This window comes from Mus musculus, chromosome 8 (assembly GCF_000001635.26).
Source record: "Mus musculus strain C57BL/6J chromosome 8, GRCm38.p6 C57BL/6J".
Classification (NCBI taxonomy): Eukaryota; Metazoa; Chordata; class Mammalia; order Rodentia; family Muridae; genus Mus; species Mus musculus.
Genome location: NC_000074.6, coordinates 62,076,117 through 62,101,822, shown reverse-complemented (window position 1 = coordinate 62,101,822; position 25,706 = coordinate 62,076,117). Strand labels below are relative to the sequence as shown.

The following is a 25,706-nucleotide window of genomic DNA, read 5'->3' as shown; positions in this document are numbered from 1 at the left end:
GAGTTTATTAAGAGAATTTAATATAGATTTTAACCTCTTGAGTTGAAAGAAAAGTAGTTAAAAAAGAAGACACAGCTAGAACATTGGAATGACCCTCTCAAAGGAAAGGACCATGCTAGGCCCTCTTAATGGCAGGTAATCCTGATGTAGAGTAGCCTGATGCTTTCATTCACTCAAGTGCCATCAACAAAATTTATCTGCAACTAATCTCCTGGTGATTCAATATAGCAGATAAATTCACATTGAGATTATACAGATAATTTTAAATTAAATATTAGATATTTTAAAATATTGAGAACCTAACCACTGGAAATTTACATTTGTTTGCCTTTCCTTTTTCCAGTATTCCCTCTAACATACATACATAAATACATGCATGCACTCACACACACTACACCGAGAGAGAAAGATGCATGCACATACACAGAAGCACACACATGCAGATGTGCACACAGAATTGCTGTCTTCTTTCACTTTAAACTGAAGGACTATAACAATTTCACTTATATAACTTTTTGGTTTTCCTGTAGAGAACTTTACAAGTGGGAACATATTTTCTTCCACATAAATGAGAAACCCTCATCTATAGAATGTTATTTCATCTTACAATAATTAGTACTATAATGAAATGGAGCTAACTATGAAGTTAAATTTGAATTTGAGGGTTTTCTTCATAATGCACTATCAGTGTGCTCTTAAGCAACTAACATCATAGATTCTCACATGTGAACGAGATAAATGGAATAAGTCCCTTAAGTCTGCTCACTGGGATGCAGGTGAATATAGAAAATAAGCTGCTCATGGGAATGATTAATTTTAGAAAAAAACTACTTACTGGGTAAATTAAAGATCTCCATCCTCGTTAGAATTTTTTCAATCTACTTGACAGACACCAGAGTGAGAAAAGAGCACTTCAATTGAGAAAATGTCTCTACCAGATTGTCTATATGCAACTATGTAGGATATTTTCTTGATTACTGACTGATCTAAGAGCACTCAGTCCATTGTGGGTGGTACCACATCTGAGTAGGTCATTCTGTGTTGTATAAAATATCAGGCTGGGCAAAAACTGAGGAACAAGCCATGAAGCAGCTTCCTCAAAGCTCTCTGCTTCGGTTCCTGCCTCCAGTTGCTACCTAGATCCTGCCCTGTCTCCCCTTCATGGTTGACTGAGCTATAAGATGAGATAAGCCCTTTCCTCTCCAACTCGCTTTAGGCCATGATGTTTAACACAGCAATAAAAACTTAATGTCCTTGTGCAATCTGGGAATCTTTCTGGTATATAAAAAAAATATTTGAGTCCACATTATATTTAAGGGAGTATATTGGTTGCTCACTGGGAAGTTACAATTTTAAGATATTGAAATGTAGAAGAGAGGACCACAGGTAACATAGGTATAGGCAGAAAGCACTCTGATAAAATCTAAAATGATGCCATATAATTGGTAGATTTTGAACTGGGTTTGAATTTGGGAACAATATAATCCTCTTAGATAGAACAAGTGCCAAAGAATACATTCCAAAGCCATGTCTAAGAAATAATTGTTGAGTGGCCTCTTGACAAATATGAATAAAGTTCAAAGACTGAAACTTCAGATCTGGACTTCTTCATAGCAAAACCAATTTGCAGTTTCCCTCCTAGCTGACTGTGCTTCCTATCAGCTCAATAGCAGAACTAAGGTTTGTTACATCATTTTCTTGTCACCACAACAATAAAGAGAACAATTAGAAATTTCTGGAAAAAAATCTCCACACTTTCCAATGTTCAAAAGCTACTAAATAATTCGTGTCTGAGACTTTTTGCTAACTTTGTGTAAAGGTATTGCATTAGCATTCTTTATACTATTGAAAAAATTCTATGATACATAACTTCCAGATGTTCTAAAAAGGTAACAAATATATTTCTACTAACATTTGAAGATTACTTTAAAAGTCAGAACCATTCTTCATATAAAATAACTGAGTCAGGCCTCAAATATGCAAAGGATTTTCCAAAAATAGGATAGAGCATGACAAATCTTTCTCCATTATTCCCTTCACTTGTCATATTGTTCCAGCAAAGACATTACATTACTGAATATAAATGGATACAATTAGAATTAGTGTTCATGTTTTTTTTTTTTAATGCTTATCTGGTTCTGCGTTCAGTCAGAGAAGATGCACCTAACCCTCAAGAGACTGGAGGCCCCAGGGAATTTAGAGGTCTGGTCGGATAGGGGGTGGGGAGATGGGGATATCCTCCTGGAGTCAGGAGTGGGGGAGGGGGACAGAGAGAAGGTATGGGATGGGGAACAGTCAGAGGGTGGAGCTGGAGAGGAATAAAATTTGGAGTGTAAAAAAAAAGATTAAATAAAAAAACAAAATTCACAAAATAGGTTTGTATTTGGCTGGTTTTGGCTGGTAGCACATAGCAAATTTAAGATTATTCTGAGGTATTAAGTTAAAAAAAAGATTATTAGGTACTAAGTGGTAATTTTCAAGTGGTGAGTTCACTTCCAATTACTGTTATAGCACAAAAGAAGGTACCTCTTATTCAAAAAACAAAAAACAAAACAAAAAAACATTTAATAGAGCAGAGAAGAAATTATAGAGGACTCTTACAACCTTGAAGCTACTATGTGATATCATAACAGTAGATAAAATGATGATGATTCACACACTCCTATGAGTATGTCACCTCCCTCGATAGATGCCCCAGTGTAGGGGAATCAAGGGCAGGGAGGTGGGAGTGGGTGAGTGGGTGGAGGAACACCCTCATAGAAGCAGGGGGAAGAAGGATGTGATAGGGTGTTTCTGGAAGGGAGGGAAACCGGGGGAAAAGGGATAACATTTGAAATGTAAATAAAGAAAATATCCAATTAAAAAAAAGAGAGAAGAAAGAAAAAGAAAAGAAAAACAGCTTGTCACCTCCACAAGTGACCCATAATATAAAATATGGGCTGAAGATTATTATGTATCAAATTGATCCATGTATCAAATGTACTGCTCTGATAAATATTGATGAGAGAGGGTGTACATAGAGAGATGAGCATAGGGTGTGTTATAAGACAATATCCATTCTGCTAAATATGTTGAGAATTTAATATTGCCTGAAATAATATATTGTTAAAATTCTTTTCTTGGTGGATAAAACACATAGATATATACATTTTATAAAATATAGTGATGGTATCATAATCTCATCATTAAAGTTAGGTGACTAGTATTTGCAATATTCAAATCGTAAAGTCATCTAAGATTGAAACATTAAAAAGAAAATGTCTAAGCTGGAGAGAAGAATCAATAATTAAGAGCATTGCTGTACTTGCAAATGTCTTGGATTCATTTCCCAGATCATAACCTCTTTCAAATTTTAGAAATCCAGTATCCTTCTCTAACCTGTATATACATGCTGCACATACAAACACTCAAAACAGAGACACGTACAGCAAAATAAATAAAACAAATATGTTTAAATTATGAAGATATAAATATTTGCATTAAAATCTGCTACCTCGGCTTAATTTAATAAATAACAGAGATATTTGTCATCCTAATGGTGTGCCACCATATGACATTTTGTTAGACATGTAAGTTAAAATTGGGTGTTTTTTACCTAAACAATAGTCTTTATAACTCGGGATTGACCTAAGAGAATGTTCTTTCAAGGTCATGTGCAATACACTTGAGACCTTGGAGGTTAACTGGAAATGCACTTGTGCATGAATGCACTAGGGCAATGTAGATGAGGAATGGGTTTGTGGTGATAGGTGTTTTGTTTCTTGAGAGTCTTCCTTTACAACCCTGGCTATGTGGAAATTACTGTGTAGACAATGCTTGCCTTGAAGTCACACGTTCCTGTTGCCTCAACCTCTCAAATGAAGCTTGAGATGTGGTGGAATGGTAAGGGTGAGCTACTGTACCTGGTGGCCCTCATTTTAATGACAGATGTCTGCCTCTATGACTGCTCGAGGAGCACAGAGCACATTGCACCCTCATAGACTTCTAAGTGTAAAAATGTGAATACACCACACATTATACAGTTGTCTACTTCAAATTCATGACTATACATTTATTAAAATCAAATCTACATATAACTGAAGGAAAGAGAGCATTTAGTATTCCAATTCCTTTACTAAGTAATTTGGTATCAATGGATTCATACTCATTTAACAATAAACTATGGACCAGTCTTCTTCTTTTTAACTAATTAATCTCCTATTAGACAATGGGCACTAGAGAGCTGCATAATCACCTGATATTCCCCAAAGCAGTAGGTCAGTGAATGAATTTTTCAATCCTCATAGGTTCATTCACTATGAGATAGCGTTTTTTTTTCCAGAGTTCCAGACACACTGACAACAAATGTAGAGAGCTGACCCTTGTTCTTAATAATATCTGATTGACAGCTCTTCCTGTTGAGGGTAAGCATAGGGCACAGAGTCTACCTGGCTCTATCTGAAGTCAGAACCATGTGACTCTTAACACCTTCTGTAAATGTTCTGCGATTTTATTATTGTCAAGACATGACAGGGTCATTTTTTTAATGTTTTCTCTGCAGCTGGGTTCTCTGGGTGAGTAATATCAGTCTTATCTATGTTCCTTCATTTTTTCCAAATTCCAAACTCCAAATTCAATTATTTCGATTTTATTCATATGATTTTAGGTTTACTTTTATGGGGGTAAAAAGTGGTGAATGACACTTATAGTTCAGATAAATAGACTGAATCAATATAGTTTCCTTTAAATTTCTATAAGTAGTCATCAGTATCAAAGAAAATGTGATTTAAATTTGGTTTTAATTTTTTTTATTATTGATCCTAAGATCGAATCTTTTTATCTGGATAGTAGCAGCATAGTGGAAGCCACTGAATAAAATACGCTCAATCAATTCAGCTTTCTATATTTAACACACAACTATGTCATGTCTGATAAACTTCAAAAATGTACACTAGTTTAAACATGTGAAGTGCATTTATGTAGATCATTTTAATGAAACTTTTCATGGAAATTCATACAATCTCTTAAGTGTTGATTTTTTTTTCCCGACAGGTCCAAGGAACCATCTTCCCAGCTCCAAATTTCAATCCCATGATGGATGCCCAAATGCTAGGCGGAGCACTCCAAGGATTTGGTAAGCCTTGGAAATACATTCGTTGATTATGAAAAAATATAACGTAAAAGTAAATTTCTAGGCCTTTAGGCCCAGGCTTGAGAATGTGACCTCTATGACTCAATGCTCCAAGGTATGCTAATCATAAAACAGACAGTGACATTCCTCCACCCACCTGTTTCCTGTGTTCAAGGAGTGTTCATTCAAAGAAAGTCACCCTGACCCACACTGACCATTGCTGGAACCCGCTACACAAATGTGCTATTGTTAGGGGCTCTTAGAAACTGTCTTGAGAAATAACCCGCACAATTACCAGGTATTCCTTGTGATTCTTGTGACTTTGTACTTCCTTGTGACTCTTAACTGGTATTTTTGGTATTCTCCAACAACGCCCTCCCCACCTCCTTGAGTTGTGGTTTCTTCCTTTAAATACCCCCCTTACTCAGCTACTTCGGGGCCATGGTCCTCTACCCCTGTGTGGTGTATGACTATGGGCCCGAGAGTGCTCTTGAATAAAAGCCTTCTTGCAGTTTTCAGCAAGACAGTTTCTCATGAGTGATTTGGGGTGTTGCCTCTCCTGAGTCAGATCGTGGGGGAGTCCTCATGTTGTGGGTCTTTAACTTCATGTTAACATAATATCATGAGTGTTAACTAAGGTTTTGTAGAAGACAGATACAAGATCATAGAATTAGAAGAAAATAATAGAAGACCAGATGCTAAGGCAAAATTACAACTTGGGCCCTGAAATGTGCTCCTTATGCCCTCAAATGCCTCATTGTTGACTACATTAGCTTCCAAACCATAAATTTAATCAAAAGTAACACATCCTTTCAACCTCTGCATTCGTTTTCTTTCTACTTTCATTTCTGTTGCTATTTACCCTTACACCTAGAACTAGATCCCTGCTGTCCAAAATGGCTTTTTGCCCACACCTCAAAAACCGTCCCAATATAATTCTTTCCTGAGATGCTATTTTCTATATTGTCTGTTTTTAACTTAAGTTCTCCAAATGAACATCCTCTCTGCTTCCTTCTCTGAGGCTCTAACACTGGGCCAACCCAGGTATCTTTCTCCCTAGGTCCTCTTTTGCTAACCATTTGCCTTGTGCCTGTCCATGGCACCTGCAGATTGGTCTGTGAGTTCCTAACATGTGCAACTTGGCTTAGAAAACTGATGAGTCATCTGATACTATCAGAGTTTAGAAAGGCAATATACAAAAAGGAGGAAGAGAAACTTTTCCATTCTTTAAGAATTCTTTTAAGTTTTGATGTGAAACTTAAATAGTCATATATTTCCTTGAGTAAAACTGATTTTTTTAAAGACTTCTAAATAAGCAGGTAGATAGACACAAACAGCAAAGAAGAAACTATTACAGAAAAACATTAATCCCATCCATAAAAAAAAAAAATGTTTAACTTAGGGACAACAAGGTTACCTGTTTTACCTGCTTTGAAGAATATTTTCTCTCTCTCTCTCTCTCTCTCTCTCTCTCTCTCTCTCTCTCTCTCTCTCTCTCTCTCTCTCTCTCTGTGATTTTCTTCTCGAAAACTAAATGCCAGAGCAATCTGGTCATCAAAAATAATTATAATTTTCATGTTTTAATTTTTCTATCATTACATTCTAAGAGTGAAAATGGGGATTCATTTTGACTGTCATAATGATGTTTGGTTGGTTGGTTTGTTGGTTGGTTGGTTGGTTGGTTGGTTGGTTGGTTGGTTGGTTGGTTGGTTAGTTGGTTGGTTGATTCTGTGAGGTTTAAGATGAAATATTCCAGAGTATTTGTAGTTTGGTAGCACAGTGACTGAGGAACCATGCCAGAGTAACAACACAATTTCACATGTATTAAATAAGAGTCTGTCAATTTTAATGACTTTCTTCAAGAGCAATTGGAAAAGATAATTATCAATGTTTTACTCAGATATTCTTATTTAATTAACTATGAAAATAAAGTGAACTCTAAAACAAGTGAAAATCAGAATTTTTAGCAAAAGCTGTAGAATACATATTAGTTCAGCCTAAAAGGGAATACCTCTTAACTGTGTATTGCCTAATGAAACAGTTAGATTCTTAACTCACCACCATTAGTAGCTGTTTACATACATGTATATTCTCAGAACTGCTGTGTGGATTCTTTTAAGCTAAAAGGAGAATACTTTCCACACTCCATGTGACACTGGATAACTGAAAGCATTATTAACCTATGTCCCTAAATCTTAACAAAGAGGTACATATTTCAAAACTAATCTGTTTTAAAATATACTCAGCTAAACATGGTCAATTTCACTGTGTGAAGGACATTTCTCAAAAGAACAATAATGATGGGATTTTGCAAATGTCTTTTATCAGGCTAAAGAAGTTTCTTTTGATTACTACTTTGGTTAAAATTTTTGTCTTGAACAGCTATTGTGTTTGATCAAATACCTTTTTTTACATGTTTTTTCTTGTTATAAAAATTTGCTTGTTTAAACTGTCTATGGCTTAGGTTACATTGGCTGTCTTCTGTTAGACCTATGTATAATTCTTCATACATATTGCTGTATACAATTTTTGAAAGGTTTTTTATGGGGAGGGTATCTTAAAGATCTTTCTCAGGAGTTTACCTGTAATGTCTGTCTCTGATTTGAACATTAGATTAATACAGGTTGGTATCAAATACTGTTTCTGGTATGTGGAAGAAATTGTAGACAACTGGTTTTTCTTCTTTTAAATTTTGCATTTGTTATTGAAACATCTAATATTAATACTTTGATTTCAAGACACTATTAATTATTGATTCAATTATTATATCTATAGACCTATTCAGATTGTTAAATTCCTTGTATAAGTTTGATTAAATCATATCTTTGAAGAAAGTAATTCATTTATCTTTACAATTAAAATTTGGAGCATAAAGTAATTTATAATATCCCTTTATTATATCCCTAATAAAGTTAATGAATAATGGGCTTTCTTTCCTTTATACCAGTATTTTGTTTCTGTATTTTAATTAAATCCCTTTAATAAAATTTTTGAGATTCATTTAAAATTATTATGCAATATCTCATAAAGAGTAAATGAACAAAAATACTATAAAAGCTAATAAACACAGAGTAAATCAGAAAGATAGTTTATCTGTAATATCAACAAAACAACAAAAACAGATGAGTATAGTAACTCAGTAAATGTTATGATTATAAGAAAAACACAGTGGAAATCAATGAAAATCTTCTATTTATTATTTATAAATATGTTCAAAGTCTTCTCTCTCTTTCTGAATCATCCATCTTTGTATTCTTCTGTTAGATGGATGGATAGAATAAATGAATGATAGGTATGATAGGTACATAGGTATGTGATGATGATGAAGATAGATGATACATAGATGATAGATAGATAGATAGATAGATAGATAGATAGATAGATAGATAGATAGATAGATAGATAGATAGATAGAGTATAAAATTATTCCCAGGTTATAAAACTGATAAGAGCAAGAATATTTATGTCTCTCAGGAGAGAAGAAGGCATCTATACTTCTGTGTTTTTTAAGATAACCCTAAGAAAAAGGAGGTCATGAGGCTTTTGATAAAAATGAATCAGTTTACATTTTAGTCAAGCTAACACAAAGTTAAAGTTATCTTGGTCATCTACTCTAAAGAGTTATAAATAAGGCACAATAGAAAACAATTATGAAATATGACTTCTATGAGTGTTGCAAATGTGATATATGATGTCATGTCCTATCATGTCATGTCATATCATGTCTTGTGGTATGAATAAGTGTGCAAAGCACAGGAAGTCAATCTAGGTAATGGATGAAAGCGACCATGTTCCATCCACAGATGGATAGGCTCACTTCCCCCAACTAAACAATGAAGATACCTTGTGCTTTCATTATTTCCTTCTGTGTTTCTCCTGTGAGTCCTACAAAAGCAGCCCTATTTGTATAATACAAGTTCATTATAAGCCATGTATGCTAAATATACTTTGAGAACCTGTAGGATTCATCAAGTATTGCTATTGGATAGATATCCAATAGTATTTAAAAGTGTAAATTACTATAGGTTTAACACCTCCCCATTGGTTTTAGTCCAGAAAGGATGGAGTCTCTACCTACTGAGTAAGAGATACTTTTTTTTTATTGTTCCTTCCTAGACTGCAACAAAGACATGCTGATTGACATCCTAACACAACGCAGCAATGCACAGCGGCAGATGATAGCTGGGACCTATCAGAGCATGTATGGCCGGGTAAGACTTCCTCACCTTAACCTGTCAAGTGCATGAGCGTCAACACCCTTCTCAGAGAAATGGATCTATTATTTTCCTTGGCTTCACTGAGCACCAACATTTCTGAACTCCGTGTTAGTTTAAAAAATTAATGTCTTGCTCTTAAGTGTTTCAAGGGATAAGAGCTTTATCATGGAAAGTATTACGTATGAGGTACATTCATGTTCACAATGGTTACCAGTGCTTTTCTAATTCATACAGCATCTGACAAAAGAAAGATTGGATAACCTTTTATTCCACTTGGTCCAATTACGCTATAAGTGTTGGGCCAGGAACGCCTATATGGAGGTTTAGGGGCGGCATAGAGCAGACTAATGATCACTGGGGTCAAAAAATAACATCTTTTCCTCCAGTTCTCTGCAGGTCCTAACCTAGCTCTGAGCCAATGTGAATTTTCTTCCACCTTTTCTTCTCCACAGCCTGCAGTGATGGAGACCATTAACAAAAGGAATGGCAGTTTAAAAATAGTTTAAGGCAATAAAACTATCCATGTTTTAAAGTAATCACATTCTAATTTCAAAGCAAGAACCATTAAGGAGTCTTTGCTTTTGTTATGCATTTAAACCACAGATTCAGAACAAAAACTCTTCAGGCCAAAAGGGCCTGGAACAGCAATTACTTCGTCAACTGAACATTATCGATGAAACACTCTCATAAAACTTTCTCTCCAGAGTTAGTCCATAGAAATTGACTCTGTCTCTAAAGCTCAGCCGTTGAACAACTATATAACACTTGCGACAAAAACTAGCCCTTAGTTTTAGAATGGTTAATGATCCAGAAAGCTCTACAAGTAGAGACATGAGTTGAATTAAACCAAAGAAGGAGACAGTTGTAGATTTTGTCCACATAAAACTGTTAGCTCAGCTCACACTCACAGAGCTTCCTTTCTTGCAAACAATATGTAAAAATGTTCAAAGTAGTACAGTTGTTAATCTATTATGATCTAAATGTACACAGTACTATGAGTAGTGCTATTTCTCAGGAACAGTTTTTATTCCAAGTGTGTGCATAGATCTTACCTTTTTCATATGACTAGTTAAATTCAGCTGAAGAACTTCTGTGTATCAAGTTCTGCAAAAAGCATGCCAAAGCAGATTAAAATAAGACATGAGTTCCTTAGACTCAAGGGATTTAAAACCCATTTAAAAATAACTTACACCAGAGAGAACCCCTTTTCACTGAGGTCTTAGAGGTGTTTATCCTGTGCTTTGGCTGAACAATTCGGTATGTCATGGCTGATCACTAAATTGCTGAGGAAATAGCACAACACAGAGCCAGCCTTGTCACTCAGAAATACCATTGTCATTCAGTCAGTTGTCAAGCCCTCCATTTACCATCCCCTCACGTTCTTCCCCTTCCCCAGTACAGATCCTTGATTTAGATCACCAAGGTTTTCAGCCCAGACCTATCCTAATTGCTTCCTGCTACCCAATTCTCTATCCTCCTCGCTCCTCTTTTCTTTGACTAGACCAGTCCACCTAAAACCAGAATGATACAAAACTTAAAAATTCACGAACATTTAATCTATTACTCCATCATAAATATATATGTGTGAATGGCCCAAACCTCCTGAATCCCTTCATCCTTTCTCAGAATATGGGAAGCCTTTCTTACTTACTTCATTTTTATTTTATATCCTCTCTCTCTTTCTTCTTCTCTCTCTCCATTCCTCCCTCCCCCTCCATCTTCCTCTCCCTTTTATCACCCTTGCTCCCTCTTGCACACCGTGACTGTGTCCCCAGGAAGCATCTGTAGTTTCCCTCAGCACACCTGCATGCTTCCCCCTCCTTCATCATGCTGTTTCATTGTCTTCAGGAGACTCAATTCCCTTCACATTAGCTGTACCCATCTAACTTACAGACAATGCACACCCACTCCTCAAACACAGCAGAATCTAGCACATGAGTTTGCTTTGATCTGTTCCTCATTACCAGTGCACAAATTGGAATAACATTTATTTGGCCAGAGCTTAGTATAAATGCTTGCTTAACACCAAGGCTGTTTGACTGATGTCTGTTGATGACTATGACCAGAGAGCTAAGTGAAAGCCCTCCAGCAAGATGCAGTCAGACTTTGGGTGCTCCTGACAAACTCTCTGCTCTGAACTAGCTGCTTCCTGTTTGAGTCCCAGAGGTGTCTCTACATAATACTGTAACACTGGCTATTGGTTCATGTTTAAATCTTACCAAGTGTACTATAACATCTAAAATAAAATAGTGAGTGGCTTAATTTGCAGCTTGCCTCTAGAACTCAGTCCAAGGTCTAATACGTAGGAAGTTCTTTATTTAGAGCATAAGCCAGTCTAGTGCATTGTGTTCTGCCCCTCTGCTTTCTACCATCTTCTTTGAAAATAAAAATTGAATTAAAATGGAGGATTCCCCTCACCATCTACTCTAGAGTTAATGTATACTCATGATTGCCTGAGTTTCTCTTTTCCCTCATCCCCCTGCAGTGGCTGCTATCATGTTAATCTGACAACCTTCAGGTAGGTCCACCTGACCTCTGCCACTGATAACATCCAGAATTGCTCCTTCTATTTGACAGTTACTGCCTTCTGCCTTCTCAGTGGAAAACGCAGATTATCTTCTATGTGAATTGTTGATATTTTTATTTTCGTTCACATAAATAATGAGGAATTGACAACAGGCCTGTTTTCTTAGTTGTGAGGAAAGCACAATCTGAGGTACACTCCATAAACACCTTTTGTCTGACAGTTCATGCTAGCACAGGCCTTTTGAGTTCATCGCTATCGTTATTTCCTTAATATAACAGAAAACAAATCCTCAAACTACCTGAAGAGGTATTTACTGTGCAGCTTATTGGCAGAGTTGTCAGTACAAATAATGAGATAACCCACTAGTCTTTCCCGCCATAGTAAGTGATGGTCTGTTGACAATCCAACTGGACTAAGAGATGGGAAAGAAGGTTGTCCATTCTCAACAAGCTTCACAACAAGACAACAGTTCCTCAAGGGGTTCAAGAGAAGCAATAAAGCAATTTGTGTTCTCAGTTTTCATCTGTAACTGGTTAACTCTGAAATATATTGATTTCTATCAAGCATATCTAATCACAGCATTGGTTGTATAAGTGTGTGCAAGGCCAGAACAAAATCATCTGGCTAATTTGTGCCTTCCACAGCCTTTCCTTACTGCCCTTTGTTCTTAACTAAGATAGCACCAGAATTGTCAAAGGCAGTGAATACACCATGTTCTTCAAGGTCTCAATCCAGGTCAACTACTCCAGAAGGTTTAATATATTTGACAATGTAACCCACTCAAGGTATATATTTAAACTAGTAACTTTCTCTCCTGTTGTCTGGTGTGTGTGTGTGTGTGTGTGTGTGTGTGTGTGTGTGTCCATGACACTTATCATCTTAATATGTCCATCTATTCTTATCCATGATGTGTCGCCTCCCTCTGAAACACAAGCTCCAGAAAGGGAAGAATATTTGCTTTAGTTACCAGTGAGCCCAGAATGCCCATGACAATTCAATTGAAATTGTTGACACTATTGATGGAACCTAGGTCCCCAAAATGTATGTCAGAATGGGTACAGAAAATGTACACAGTAGAGTACTACTCAACTATTAAAAACAATGAATTTATGAAATTCTTAGGCAAATGGATGTATCTGGAAGATATCATCCTGAATGAGGTAACCCAATCACAAAAGAACACACATGATATGCACTCACTGAGAAGTGAATATTAGCCCATAAAATTAGAATACCGAAGATACAATTTGCAAAACACATGAAACTCAAGAAGGATAAGGACCAAAGTATGGATACTTCTTAGAATGGGGAACAAAATACCCATGGAAGGACTTACAGGGACAAAGTTCAGACAAGAGCCTGAAGGAACAACCATCCAAAGACTGCCCCATTTGGGGATCTATCCCATAAACAACCACCAAATCCAGACACTAGGCAGATGCCAACAAGAGCCTGCTGACAGAAGCCTGATATAGCTGTCTCCTGTGAGGCTCTACCAGTGCCTGGCAAATACAGAAGTGGATGCTCACAGTCATCCATTGGACGGAGCACAAAGTCCCCAATGAAGGAGCCAGAGAAAGTACCCAGGGAACTGAAGAGGTCTGAAGCCCCATAGGAGGAACATCAATATGAACTAACCAGTAACTCCAGAGCTCCTTGAACTATACCACCAATCAAAGATAACTCAAAATAGACTTTTAAGGAGTCAATTCCATAATAAAAATAAAACCTGAAAACAAAAAAAGGAAAGATCCCTCTTCTAGAAGGACTTCTTTCATAAGAAAAAAAAGAGACACCAAGGATGTGTGTATGATGAAAAGGATGCAGCCACATGCATGTCAGGGAAATAGACCTCAGTAGAGATCAAAATTTGACTTTCTGCCCTAAGTTTTCTGAGACAGAAACTCTGATATTTACACCGATAATATCCTGTGATGGCATTCCAAGCTGTCTGGCTACACTGGAACTTCATAAATAGATGTGAATTATAAAATGTTTATTCTACACTTCCCCATTCTGTCCCTGAGCTTCACAGTTGAAACTATCATTGCCTGAAGAGTAATATAGCTGGAAAGTAGTTTTCTAGAAATTATCTGATCTACTTTATAGATATGTTCCTCCTTCCTATAGAAGAATACTTTCTCAATTCTAGTTTGAATAGGAGTAACAGACACCGCCTTTGTCCAAAGACTGAAATTGATTATATAGTTTGTCACAGATAAATATTTTATAAGTATTAAATAGGCATTTACATAAGTTAAAGAATTCTGATAAAACAAGGAACTTAACAGATAAGAAAAATCATTTCTAATTTCTAAAAAAAAAAAAAAAAAAAAACCTCTAAAGAATCAAAGTGTCATGATTTCAGAAAATCATGTCTTTAGTTTTCTTATTGAAATTGTTTCTCCTTAGAATGACATGCACAGTGGTGAAGGCAGGAAGGAAGAATGAGAGGAGAGGGAAAGAAGGAAAGGTAACCTAACAATACAGTTATCTCTGAATTAAAAGGAGCCACACTGGGCTTCATGTTTCTCTCTAAAGCAGTTCTGTGAATTGGCACTTGTACCCACAATGCATGATTCCTGTTCCCCTTAGGTGATCAGCAACACTGGATGTTATGAAGCTTCATCAGTTCAACTTGTCTATCATGTGGGCATCCCTGAAATCTCACAGCAGTTTTAACCAGTCTATCACATGTGTGTAATTAAAATCTCACCATAGTTTTTAACTTGCCTCCTTTTCCAAGTGTAATGGAGGATAGCTTTCCATGTCCCTTTTATAGACAAGATGCTGCTTCTTGGCAATTAGCAATCTGCATTCTCTATGCATTTCTCTTCCAGCATTTTGTCCTTTTATATTGATATGCAAGTATTTATACTTTTTCAATTTTTTATTAGATATTTTCTTCATTTACATTTCAAATGCTATCCCAAAAGTCCCCTATACCCTTCCCCACCCTGCTCATCTACCCACCCACTCCCACTTCTTGGCCCTGGCGTTCCTCTGTACTGAGGCATATAAAGTTTGCAAAACCAAGGGGCCTCTCTTCCCAATGATGGCCGACTAGGCCATCTTCTGCTACATATGCAGCTAAAGACACAATCTCCTGGGGGTACTGGTTAGTTCATATTGTTGTTCCACCCATAGGGTTGCAGACCCCTTCAGCTCCTTGGGTACTTTCTCTAGCTCCTCCATTGGGGGCCCTGTGTTCTATCTGATAGATGACTATGAGAATCCACTTCTGTATTTGCCAGGCACTGGCATAGCCTCATCAACTTCAAGTACTTATACTTTTACACTACTAATTTCTTGAAATAATGCTAATTCAAAATATTTACATAGTTATATTTTATATTACATGATTATTATTTTAATGGTCATAGTTATATAAAATACATTAGATAGATTGATGATAGATAGAGATAGAGAGATAAAATATATAATTATATAGATATTCATTAAGAACTATAAAGAGTGTAAGATTTTAACTTCTTTATAAGATAGTAATAATCAACCAAGATGGCATAAATGCTAGTACAGAAGACTTTTAAGTCAAAGACAAAAGACATTTTCAGTACTTTCATTAGGAATGGCCAAACACATCTTAGCTGTTCACGTTTCAGTAGTTCCCTGGACTGCAGTTCCCAGAGATCAACATGGAGAGCATCTTGACATATTGGAGGGGGGTTGCATTATAGCCAAGAAAGCAAGAGATCACAAAAATAAAATTCTTTAAATGGACAAAATGCATGCCTACATTGCTCTTTAGGGAGACCTTATCTCTGTCATCTCCACAAATATATATAAATCGTTGGAGAAGCAAGATAGAAGGAAAAGTTGTCACTGCCTCATGGTGCATAATATTTCTAAATATGAGGCCCAGAGAAAACTGCCACCTGCTTGTATTAATTCCACTTTCTATACATCTTTGACAGCTGACAAATGTTACAATTGTGCCAAGTATAATTCACTCTTACTGCTTTTACCAACAAAGTCTGACAGATCATCAGTTTCTCTTAATCTTCATTAAAACTCCTATAAACAGGAGTCTACACAACAGAAAAATGTAAACTGGCATGTTATTCCTAGTAGTACTTTCACTGAGTCCTAGATTCAAACCTTACAATGTCTTTGGGGACTAATCCAAAAGTATCCAAGTAATCTTTTCAAATTTAATACATTTGTCTTGAAGTTTGGGATAGCATTGGAAATGTAATTGAGGAAAATACGTAATAAAAAAAATATCTTAGCTATGAGATTGTTTTCACCTTGATCATAAGGAAAATGGCTAATGTGACTCTATCATCTGTAATCAACTTAGTTGTTGCCACTGTGAATGCTAGCCAAGGTCAAGATAGTTTCAGTATGTAATCCAACCCAGGCCAAGGTGGCAAGGCTATTGTTCTTCCTTTATCAAGAGAAAACTATCAACTTCCATTTCAGTAGCTCCAATTTTACCTTTAGTTGTATTATCTCCAACATATAACTCGGACTATTTGGAATTGTTAAGTAGGGGAGGGACAAGGTCATTTCTATATGATTTCAGAAAGCCAATACACCCTACAAAGAGACAGTATGTTCAGTGAGGAAGAGATACTCTTTTACAGCCCAGGACTATAAGAATCCTGAGACTACAAGAAGGTAAAACAGAATCACAGTAGAATTTCTAGCCCACTTTTGGTTAGGCTACCAATGAGCATAAGAGACCAAACATTGTGCCTAGAGATCAGCCAGGAGAAAAAAATGAACATCTGGCTCAGGAATGGTAATGATAGAATATTGAATATTAGACAAGTCTACATAACCTCACTCCCCCTCATTATGAACATTATCAAGGAAAAGGCTGACTAGATATGATATTTTTTCTCTTATGCTATCATATCTGGGGACCAAGTGACCTACTGCACTGGACACAACTATAGAAAGAAAAGGAAGCAATGTGAGAATTCTTACTAGGTTGATGAATTAAGAGGATATAACTGGTGGACCACACTGTAGGTGTATGAGATGCCTGGATCCAACTCTATATTTGAGATGCTTTTCTAAAAATTACAAATGAAGACATAGCATGGTAAGTCCAGAAATCCTAAAACACAGCACAGAGTAGTGTCAAGGACTAAGATAATGTGTGATGAGAAACAACCAATTGACCAGAAACAGCAGCACTGTGACTTGAAAATGTTCAATTATGGGTAGCTCCAATAAAGGAATCTAGTCTGCCAGGGGTACAGGGCAATGCTCTGTGAGATGACTTCCTTTCTGTGGAAAAAAATCAAGTTAAATGTAACAGAAGTTACAAGACTGGCAAGCACTGGCAACCTTGGCATGTAAGACATTGAGGTATCTACTACATGCCTAGATGAGAGGTGTTTTATGATGTCCACTTTGCTGACAGATGATAGTGGCAACATTGTAATGTTGGTGGAGAATGCAGTCTAAATTACTAGCAAGACTACAGATTTTTAAAATTTGGTTATTTTATTTATTTACATGTCAAATGTTATCACCCTTTCCAGTTTCCCCAACACAAACCCCCTAACCCCCTCCCCATACCCCCTGCTTCTATGAGGGTACTCCCCAACCCTCCCACCCAGTCCCACCTCAGCACCCTAGCATTCCCTTAAGCTGGGTCATGGAGCCTCCACAGGATCAAGGAGCTCCCCTCCCATTGATGCCAGATAAAGCAATCCTCTGCTACATATGCATCTGGAGCCATGTGTAATCTTCCGTTGTTTGTTTAGTCCATGGGTGCTTTGGGGGGTCTGGTTGGTTGATATTGTTGCTCTTCCTATGGTGTTGCACACCCCTTTAGCTCCTTCAGTCCTTCCCCTAACTCCTCAATTGAGGTCTCTGCTCTCTATCCTATGGTTTGCTGTGAGCCTCCTCATCTGCATTGGTCAGGCTCTGGCACAGCCTCTCAGGGGACAGCTATACCAGCCCTTCTTGGCAGCAGCAGATGGGATGAATCCTAGGTGGGTAGTTTCTGGGTGGCCTTTCCCTTCATCTCTGCTCCACTCTTTGTCCCTGAATTTCCTTTTGACAGGAGCAATTCTGGATTAATATTTTTGAGATGGGTGAGTGGCACCATCCCTCAACTGGGGGTCATGCCGACCCTCTGGATATGGTCTCTACAGGTTCTTTCTCTCCCTTGTTGGATATTTTGGCTACTGTCATCACTATTAGGGCCTGGGAACCAATTGGGTCCCCGGCATCTGGGACTTTCTAGTGGCTACCCCCAGTTCCTCATTGCTACACACCACCATTCAAATTCCTGACCCTCTTTACTTCCACCCCTATCTCCTCCCACACCTGATCCTGCCCCCCTTTTCTCTCCCCCTCCTCTCTTCCTCTCGGATCGCTCCCTCCCTCTACCTCCTGTGATTATTTCCCCCTCTGAGTAAGACTGAAGCATCCAGACTCTGGTCTTCCTTTTTGGATTTCATATGGTCTGTGAGATGTATCATGGGTATTCTGAAGATTTTTGGGTTTTTTGTTTGTTTGTTTTTGTTTGTTTGTTTGTTTTTCTTTTTGGCTAATATCCACTTATCAGTGAGTATATACCTTGTGTGTTCTTTTGTGACTGGGTTACCTCACTCAGGATATTTTCTAGTTCCATCTATTTGCCTTTGAATTTCATGTTTATCAGAGAGAATATGTCTTCCTATGACTGCAAGAATATCATCAAAGGTATTAGCAGAAGTCATAATATTTTCATCAGTTACAGACCCAATGAATTTCACAAGTATTACTTTTAATGTAATAAGCTGAAACTGTCAGCCCAACAGCCCAAACATGAATAACAAAGATAAAATCATCAAAGGGGGTAATCTACTTACCATAACTGTGAGAACAGCCTTGGTTAAGCCCCTGTATAATTATGGTCCAGTTCTACATGACTTAACTACCTGTGCAAATTGACCCAATGAGTATTTTCCTATCTGCATATACTGCCCGACATTTCACATTAATGCCCAAACCAAATAGCTTTCAGAACTAGTCTAACTAGGTCCTACTTCCATTACTTCCCAATAGAGATAGAGTGGGAACTGAGCATTAACATAAGCGCCTCTAAGGAAAGTCTAAGACCCAAACTAAACCAACTTCAATATGCTGTGTTTCTCTAGAAGACCAAACTATTATCATTCCCATCAGACAAAACGGAACATCTCATGTTTGCATCAGAAACTGAAGCATTAAATGAAATGTGTGTGGAACACAGCTGTTTGGAAGAATATTTTCTTACTGTAACAAGTAATACAACTTGCACAGATGTCTTTATAATGAAGCACAATTGTGGAGTTATACAGGGATCTCACAGTAAGGAGAATTAAGACAGATTTAAACTCTCACTCTATGTGCTCGACTTTTGAGTATTTCAATAATAGGCCTTGTTTTTATGATTAATTAGGGAAAGGCATACAAGTCAAATGCATATGAAAGTGTACCCCTGAGTATATTCCAACAAGGAGAAAATCATAGTTCACTTTTGACCCCCATTTCATCCATAAGGCGATGTGAATAAGAAGTCACAGATGAGAAACTGTTGTTTCATTTTTAATTTAATCAGCGTGGTCAGATGGTTTCGGCAGTGGCACCGAACATCTCAGTTTGAAAGGCAAGTACTCATTAGCTTAATGGAAGGCCAAGCTGTGATTCCGGCAGAGCTTGCTTGAGGGCAGGGCTTCAGAAAATAGGAAATCAGAGGTGATGAGGCTGGGGAAAGTCACACTCCAGAGGTTGCATCTGAGAAGTTATTTATATAACTCCAAGTGAGAATGTAAGGGTCTAATTAGGAAGCCAACTTGAATGTTCCTCTTTGAACTTTCAAAGTATACTTATTTAAACATACAATTCAATATTTATCTTCCCAGCTGAAGGCACAGTCTCCTTCCTGGTACCCTGATAATAGCATGCTGTTCCCCCATCTATAGACCTCAGCCTGCTATGCAGTGTGCCTTGGCTATTTTCCCTGATTTCTGTACCCTCCACTCAAGGGAAGCGGCAGGGGATAGAGATTGCTTTCCTTGTTTATTTTCACACTAGCCAAGACTGAGTACAAACAAATAATTGTTGAATTACATGTTGTCCTATCCATTCATTTGCTCGCTTTGTTATTATTGTACAAGTACTTAGTAGTTACCAGGCACAGCTCCATGGGCTGATGAAAAAGCCGTGGATAAAGCAGGTCAAGTCTCTGCCATGGTGGAGCCAATTCCTGCCTTGGTGACAAGGGACATTATTTGCTAAAATATACCAGTTTGCAGTGGGTGCTGCGTAATAAGACCAAGTCAGGTGAAGTGTGCTGGTGTGCTGGGGGACTGCTCTGTACACTTTCTCTGAGAAGCCAGAAGGGCAAGGGCACATGAAAGGCAGAGTGAAAGTCAAAGTCAAACATCAGACCAGATCTGCCCTTCCAGAAGCAGTAAGAAGACCACTGTAGCTAAATTAGACCAATCAGAAGCAAGAAGAAAAGCAATGTGTGCCAAGATAGGATCAGAATGTAATATGAATCTTTTCAATGCTGGTAAGAATGTATATTCTTATTTGCATGCAATAACATACCCAGTGCCTGCTTTCTTCTGAGATAAACCATAATGAAGAAGGACAATGTTTTCCTTTGAAGTAGAGGAACATTTAAGGCCGAAGAATAGTTATTCTTGTTTCCTTTTTTTTCCCAGGATATTGACATCAAATTTTTAGAGAGAACATAGGGAAGAAGCACAGAAGAGCTCATTAGATGGCTGCTCTGTTATTGTAGAGGAGGGAGGATGGTGGCCTATCCAAGGCGTGTGGAAGGAGAAGCAGCATGAGTTGGCCAGAGATGGTCAGTACTGTTGGCCAATTCTAGGACTGTAAGCACATGGTGCTTACCAAGGACAGGAGAGGAGCAAGGCATAAGATGCATCCATTGCATGAATGTCACAGACTGACTATATTTGCTCATATTATGAACCTGAGAGTCACTAAGTGCTGGGAACTTCTCATCTCTCTTGTGTTCTTGTCGAATCACCATGTGTGCAGCCCAGAGAACAGGGCTGTGTTTCCATGTTAGAGATGATGGACTGGACTGATACCAGGCATGGTGAAAATAGAAGGAATGAAAGATAACAGAAAAGGCTCTGAGCTGTGGGGATAGTAAGAGACACGTACTGTGAAGACAAGAAGATGGAAGCCACACTACATTGCCATTATTTGTAGCTAAAGACTATTAATATGCAAGCTTTTTGAGTATTTTGGAAGGAATGACACTTTTGGAGTACATTTTGGAGTGTTGAAAGTATTTTTAACAGTTCCCTTTAAGACTTACAATACTTGTGCTCGTCCTGTGAGGAGGGCTTTTGTTTTCTTTACTCAGGTAACATATACAAAGAAATTTAGTAATATTCTTTCAATCTCATGCCAATATTATACACAAGATTAAAACTATAACATAGTGTCAGTAAAGAGTATCAAAAAACCTGGCTTCTTTCACTAAACTGTTGTTTAATTGAATTTTTTAAAGCAAACTTTACTATAGCATTCTCTCTTTGTCTTGCACACACACAGAAAGATACAAAATAAAGACATATATCGCCATCTAGTGGCAATTCCAACCTGTTAGTAGTGGAATACATATTCAATATTGTCTAAAATTGATATAATGTGTAAAGAAACAAAGGAGATGTTATATACATATGGGATAAGTGCAGTGATCAAATATGCTAAAAGATTAAATCAAAGATTTGGAATGCTCACGTAATCTTCAACTTGAAGAGAACAAATATTCTTTGCAGATAATAAAATCTATTTCTCTTTCCATACTCATTTATTCATGTGGTTTTTTATTCTCTCATTTTTATGTATCTACTTACATATTACATATGTTCTATCCATATGTTGTACAATACTATCATATAGTCAAATTCTGACTTTAGGAAAATTTTTAAGATAATCTATGCGTTCATAGACACTAGAAAATATATGCATATGCAGTTTTATCATATACCTTGATTGTTGTAATATAATACATTTAAAATTATTGATATATCAAATAAGCAATTGATTTAGGATTAGAGAAAGACTGGTGGCTCAGGAACCAGTTCAAGTATTAAACCTTTGTATTAGCTGTCTGAGCATTGCTATCTCTTCATAATGGTATATTGAATATGTCTGCATGCATTAATATTTTCAATCCACTGTATCATATCTAAGTTAACATAAACTCCTCATTCTCAAAAGTATGCTGTATTTACTATCTAGGCTCCCTGTTTCCTACACACCATTACAAAACAGACTGGCTAGGCATGGTGGCATGTACCTATACTTATAGTATTCAGGAGGCTGAGGCAGGAGGATAGTGAATTCAAGGCCAACTTAGGCAGTACAGAAAGACTGCCTTTTCAAAACGACAGACAGGTCATATCTAGGCCCCGTCTCTTATGTTTCACCTAATTGCAGAATTGATGCAGTGGATCAAAATTCTTTTCACATCCTCAAGGCACATCCTAAATAGTGGCTACTTAAATTCTCACACTCTTCCATCTGCTCTGCTTACATCTGTTGCGGTAAATCTCCTCCCAATATGCCCCAGCAATGAAAACACAACACAGTTCATATGATCACATGCTGAGCACCTAGATTGGGCAGATCTACTGATATACTACCATCTTCCACATCTATGAGCCCCTTAGAACTTGTGGTTTCTCCAGGCCATGTGCTTCTGCTCTGCTTTTCTTCTTCTTCCTCCTCCTCTGCATCCTCTCCCTCTTCCATTTTCTCCTTTTTCTCTCCTCCCCCTTCTGCTCCACCTTCCCTTTATCTTCCCAATTATCAGCCCTCCTTTATTTTACAAATTAAGGTGGGAAGCAGGTTTACAGGAAATCACCTGAGTGCTGACTCATTCCTTGTTTGCAGCCACTCATAGGAGAACTGAATTAACATCAAATATAATTAGCCCCAGGGCTATCCACAACACAGATGCCAGTTTTTCAGGACCATTCCTGGTGCACTTGAAAACAGGTTGGAAAAAATAAGGTCTGAGTCTCTGTGAACATTTAAGTTTTAAATCAACTTAATGTTGACTTAAAGTTAGTTTGTCATTTTATATACATATTCTATTTTGCCCAGCCAGTGTCTTGCCAGTCCTTCAAGTTTGTCTCTTTTAATATCTTTGCCATGCAAGTAAAGTATGACAAGATTGAATTTATTCTAATAAATTTTATTATGCCCTAATAACAGTGTAAAATACTAAATACTATTGCACACTTTTAAGTAGAACTAGATATATTTTATACTTTTTAGAAAAACACAATAAACTTAAAATATTTTTCAATTGTCTGTATAAACCTACAGAAATGTAATTTAGCATGTTTTTTAAATTTCTTATTATACCAGAAAATAGAAAGTATAAATGGAAGTATTAATTTCATATTTTATACCTGTATTCCAAGAACTAAAATCTAGCATGTATGTTTTTCTATTTAAGTAACTTTCAATATTTTATATAATGTGGCTGTTATTTGAAAAATGTATAAGATTGGTCAGTTTATGTAAGTTTTAGTTCATAGAGTAACCAAGTACACCCTGCTAAAAGAAACTTTGTATGAGGAAATAAAATAAAACATATATTATATTTAAGGATTAATGGTTCATTAGTTATATCCAGGAAAACCAAAGGCTGCAAGTTCAAATGTTTGCAGGTTCAATGTTTATTTTCAGAAGGAAACCAAAAGAAGCATGAGGATTGAGGAGTATAAATGGAAATAGCTCCTCTACTGCTATGACTAAATTTTCCATACTCTATCCTTCACAGAAGTGATTAACAAATCAGTCATTTCAATACCTCAAATCCATTGTCTAGTGTTACCCAAAAATATGTGAGTGAGTCAAAACCAGACTTATTGTTTGATGATACAAAAAGGATATTTTCATAAAAGATTCCTCACAGTCTTATTTCTCTTATAGATTGGGTGCATGTTTTAATTTTTTATGTTTACTTCTTCCTCCATAGGACCTGATTTCAGTTCTGAAGGAACAACTTTCATCTCACTTCAAAGAAGTGATGGTGGGCCTGATGTATCCTCCACCATCTTATGATGCTCATGAGCTCTGGCATGCCATGAAGGTAAATGGCCCAGTAACATACCTGCACCAGATAAAGGCTGATCCAATAATACAACTGTGACAGGGACAGGCTCACATTTCAACAAAGGATAGACTTCCCTGTGATGGTCCTGCAATTTGTATGATCAGGGAGACAAAAGGGGATATCTAACCCATCATGAAACTATGGAAATAATATGGTGAAAAGAGGCTTGCTGGGAAAGGAGAGTGTCTGAGCCAAGGGGCCAGGCCAGCCTATTCTTCAGTTGTAGAGACTCGGACATATTCTGCTATCTGGAGCTCACGTCCAACCGGAATGAATGAGGCAGCTTCTGCTACTGCCCAGACTTATCTCTCTTCCATATGTGGTCTCAGGTTGAGGAAGATGTGTTTAAATTCATGAGAATCTTTTAAACTTATTTGTAAACATTTGGCTCAGAATCAAAATAAAATCTATACCAGAGTCAAAATATCAATGACATTGTTATTTTTATGACCATAAGTTAAATACATATGGAGAGTGCTGCTCAGATGTATCAAAATTGTTTCTCTAGAAAACTTAGATCTTACCGAAAAGACATTTTGAAATAAATTTCAGATTTTATTGTATAGGGATGTGGGGGAAAGAGGGCCTTTGACTTCTTTCAGCTGCTAGCATTAAATACCTTTACAATCATTTAAATACTTCCATAAAGTGCTTGCCAAAGACCAGATCAATCTAGTGTGTGACAGAGATGAGGCAAGAGACAAAGCATTAAAGATACATGGATTTTAGCCATTAATATATACTGATCAGAACAGTGACTTATAAACTTCATAGGAATTCCAACTAATCATATGTTTTTTTTTTCAAATTTTACATTCCAATAACCATTTCTTATAAAGCCATGTAGAAGAAAATTGTAAGAATGCGGTCTCATGCTACTGTTTAGATGGAAGCATCAAGCTTTCTCAACATGTCACAGAATGGTGTCCCCCAAAGACTTCTGGGAAAAGATATGTTGCCTTTAAGACCATAGCAGATTGATGATATCATTGTGTGCTAAATGATACCATAGAACATGGCCAGTTCAAATGTTGAGGCCTTCTGAGCACAGTTCCACAATCAGGGGGAGGGAGGCAAGCATGGGTCACCAAAATAGACTTGATAAATTATGAGACCTATGTTCAAATTTCAAACTTTTTAAAAAACGTTATTCCAGCAACACAGAGTTTCAAATTCCACTCCAAAGGAAAGTGGAATATTTTGTGTGTTTTCCCATCTTGATTAGTGATGCCCATAGTATTGTTCAAAGTAAAGGGACTAAGTTCCTGAAGACCGCATCATCCGTCTAGGGGCATCAAAGAAAGAACAGCTGATAGAGACCTGAGAGTGGGCTGACTTTTATCCAGAAAGCCCTTCTTTTCCCATCTACCTACTCAAAGAACACCATGAATGCTTTGTTCATTCATTCTCCATAAAGTAGACTTATTGTTCTAAATAAAAGTATCTCCATGTTTCTCTCTGACTTTCAGGGACCAGGAACTGATGAGAATTGCCTCATTGAAATATTAGCTTCAAGAACAAATGGGGAGATTTTCCAGATGCGAGAAGCCTACTGTTTACGTAAGGAAATACATAAATATGTATGCATTATGCACGTGTGCAAGCATGCTTTTCAAATAACACGTAAAAGTATTTCATTTCGTGTATTTATGCTTAAATACTTTTAAGGCCCTGTTCTGGTTTATTTCTCTGTTGCTGGGGTAAAACACTGACCAAAGCAAGGGG

At 37.1% G+C, this 25,706-nt stretch overlaps 1 protein-coding gene across 2 annotated transcripts in view; it reads left to right on the top strand.

Moving 5' to 3' along the window:
* The window catches only part of Anxa10 (annexin A10), a 66,152-nt gene that overhangs the window by 21,371 nt on the left and 19,075 nt on the right, over positions 1 to 25,706 (top strand). Inside the window, exons 2-5 of one of the 2 annotated variants that reach the window (NM_001136089.2) lie at positions 5,032 to 5,113; positions 9,227 to 9,321; positions 23,844 to 23,957; positions 25,451 to 25,541. In NM_001136089.2, coding sequence (NP_001129561.1) covers positions 5,032 to 5,113; positions 9,227 to 9,321; positions 23,844 to 23,957; positions 25,451 to 25,541 — 382 coding nt within the window. Of the gene's footprint in view, positions 1 to 5,031; positions 5,114 to 9,226; positions 9,322 to 23,843; positions 23,958 to 25,450; positions 25,562 to 25,706 lie in introns of both variants that reach the window. The other variant, NM_011922.3, reaches the window with a different exon arrangement.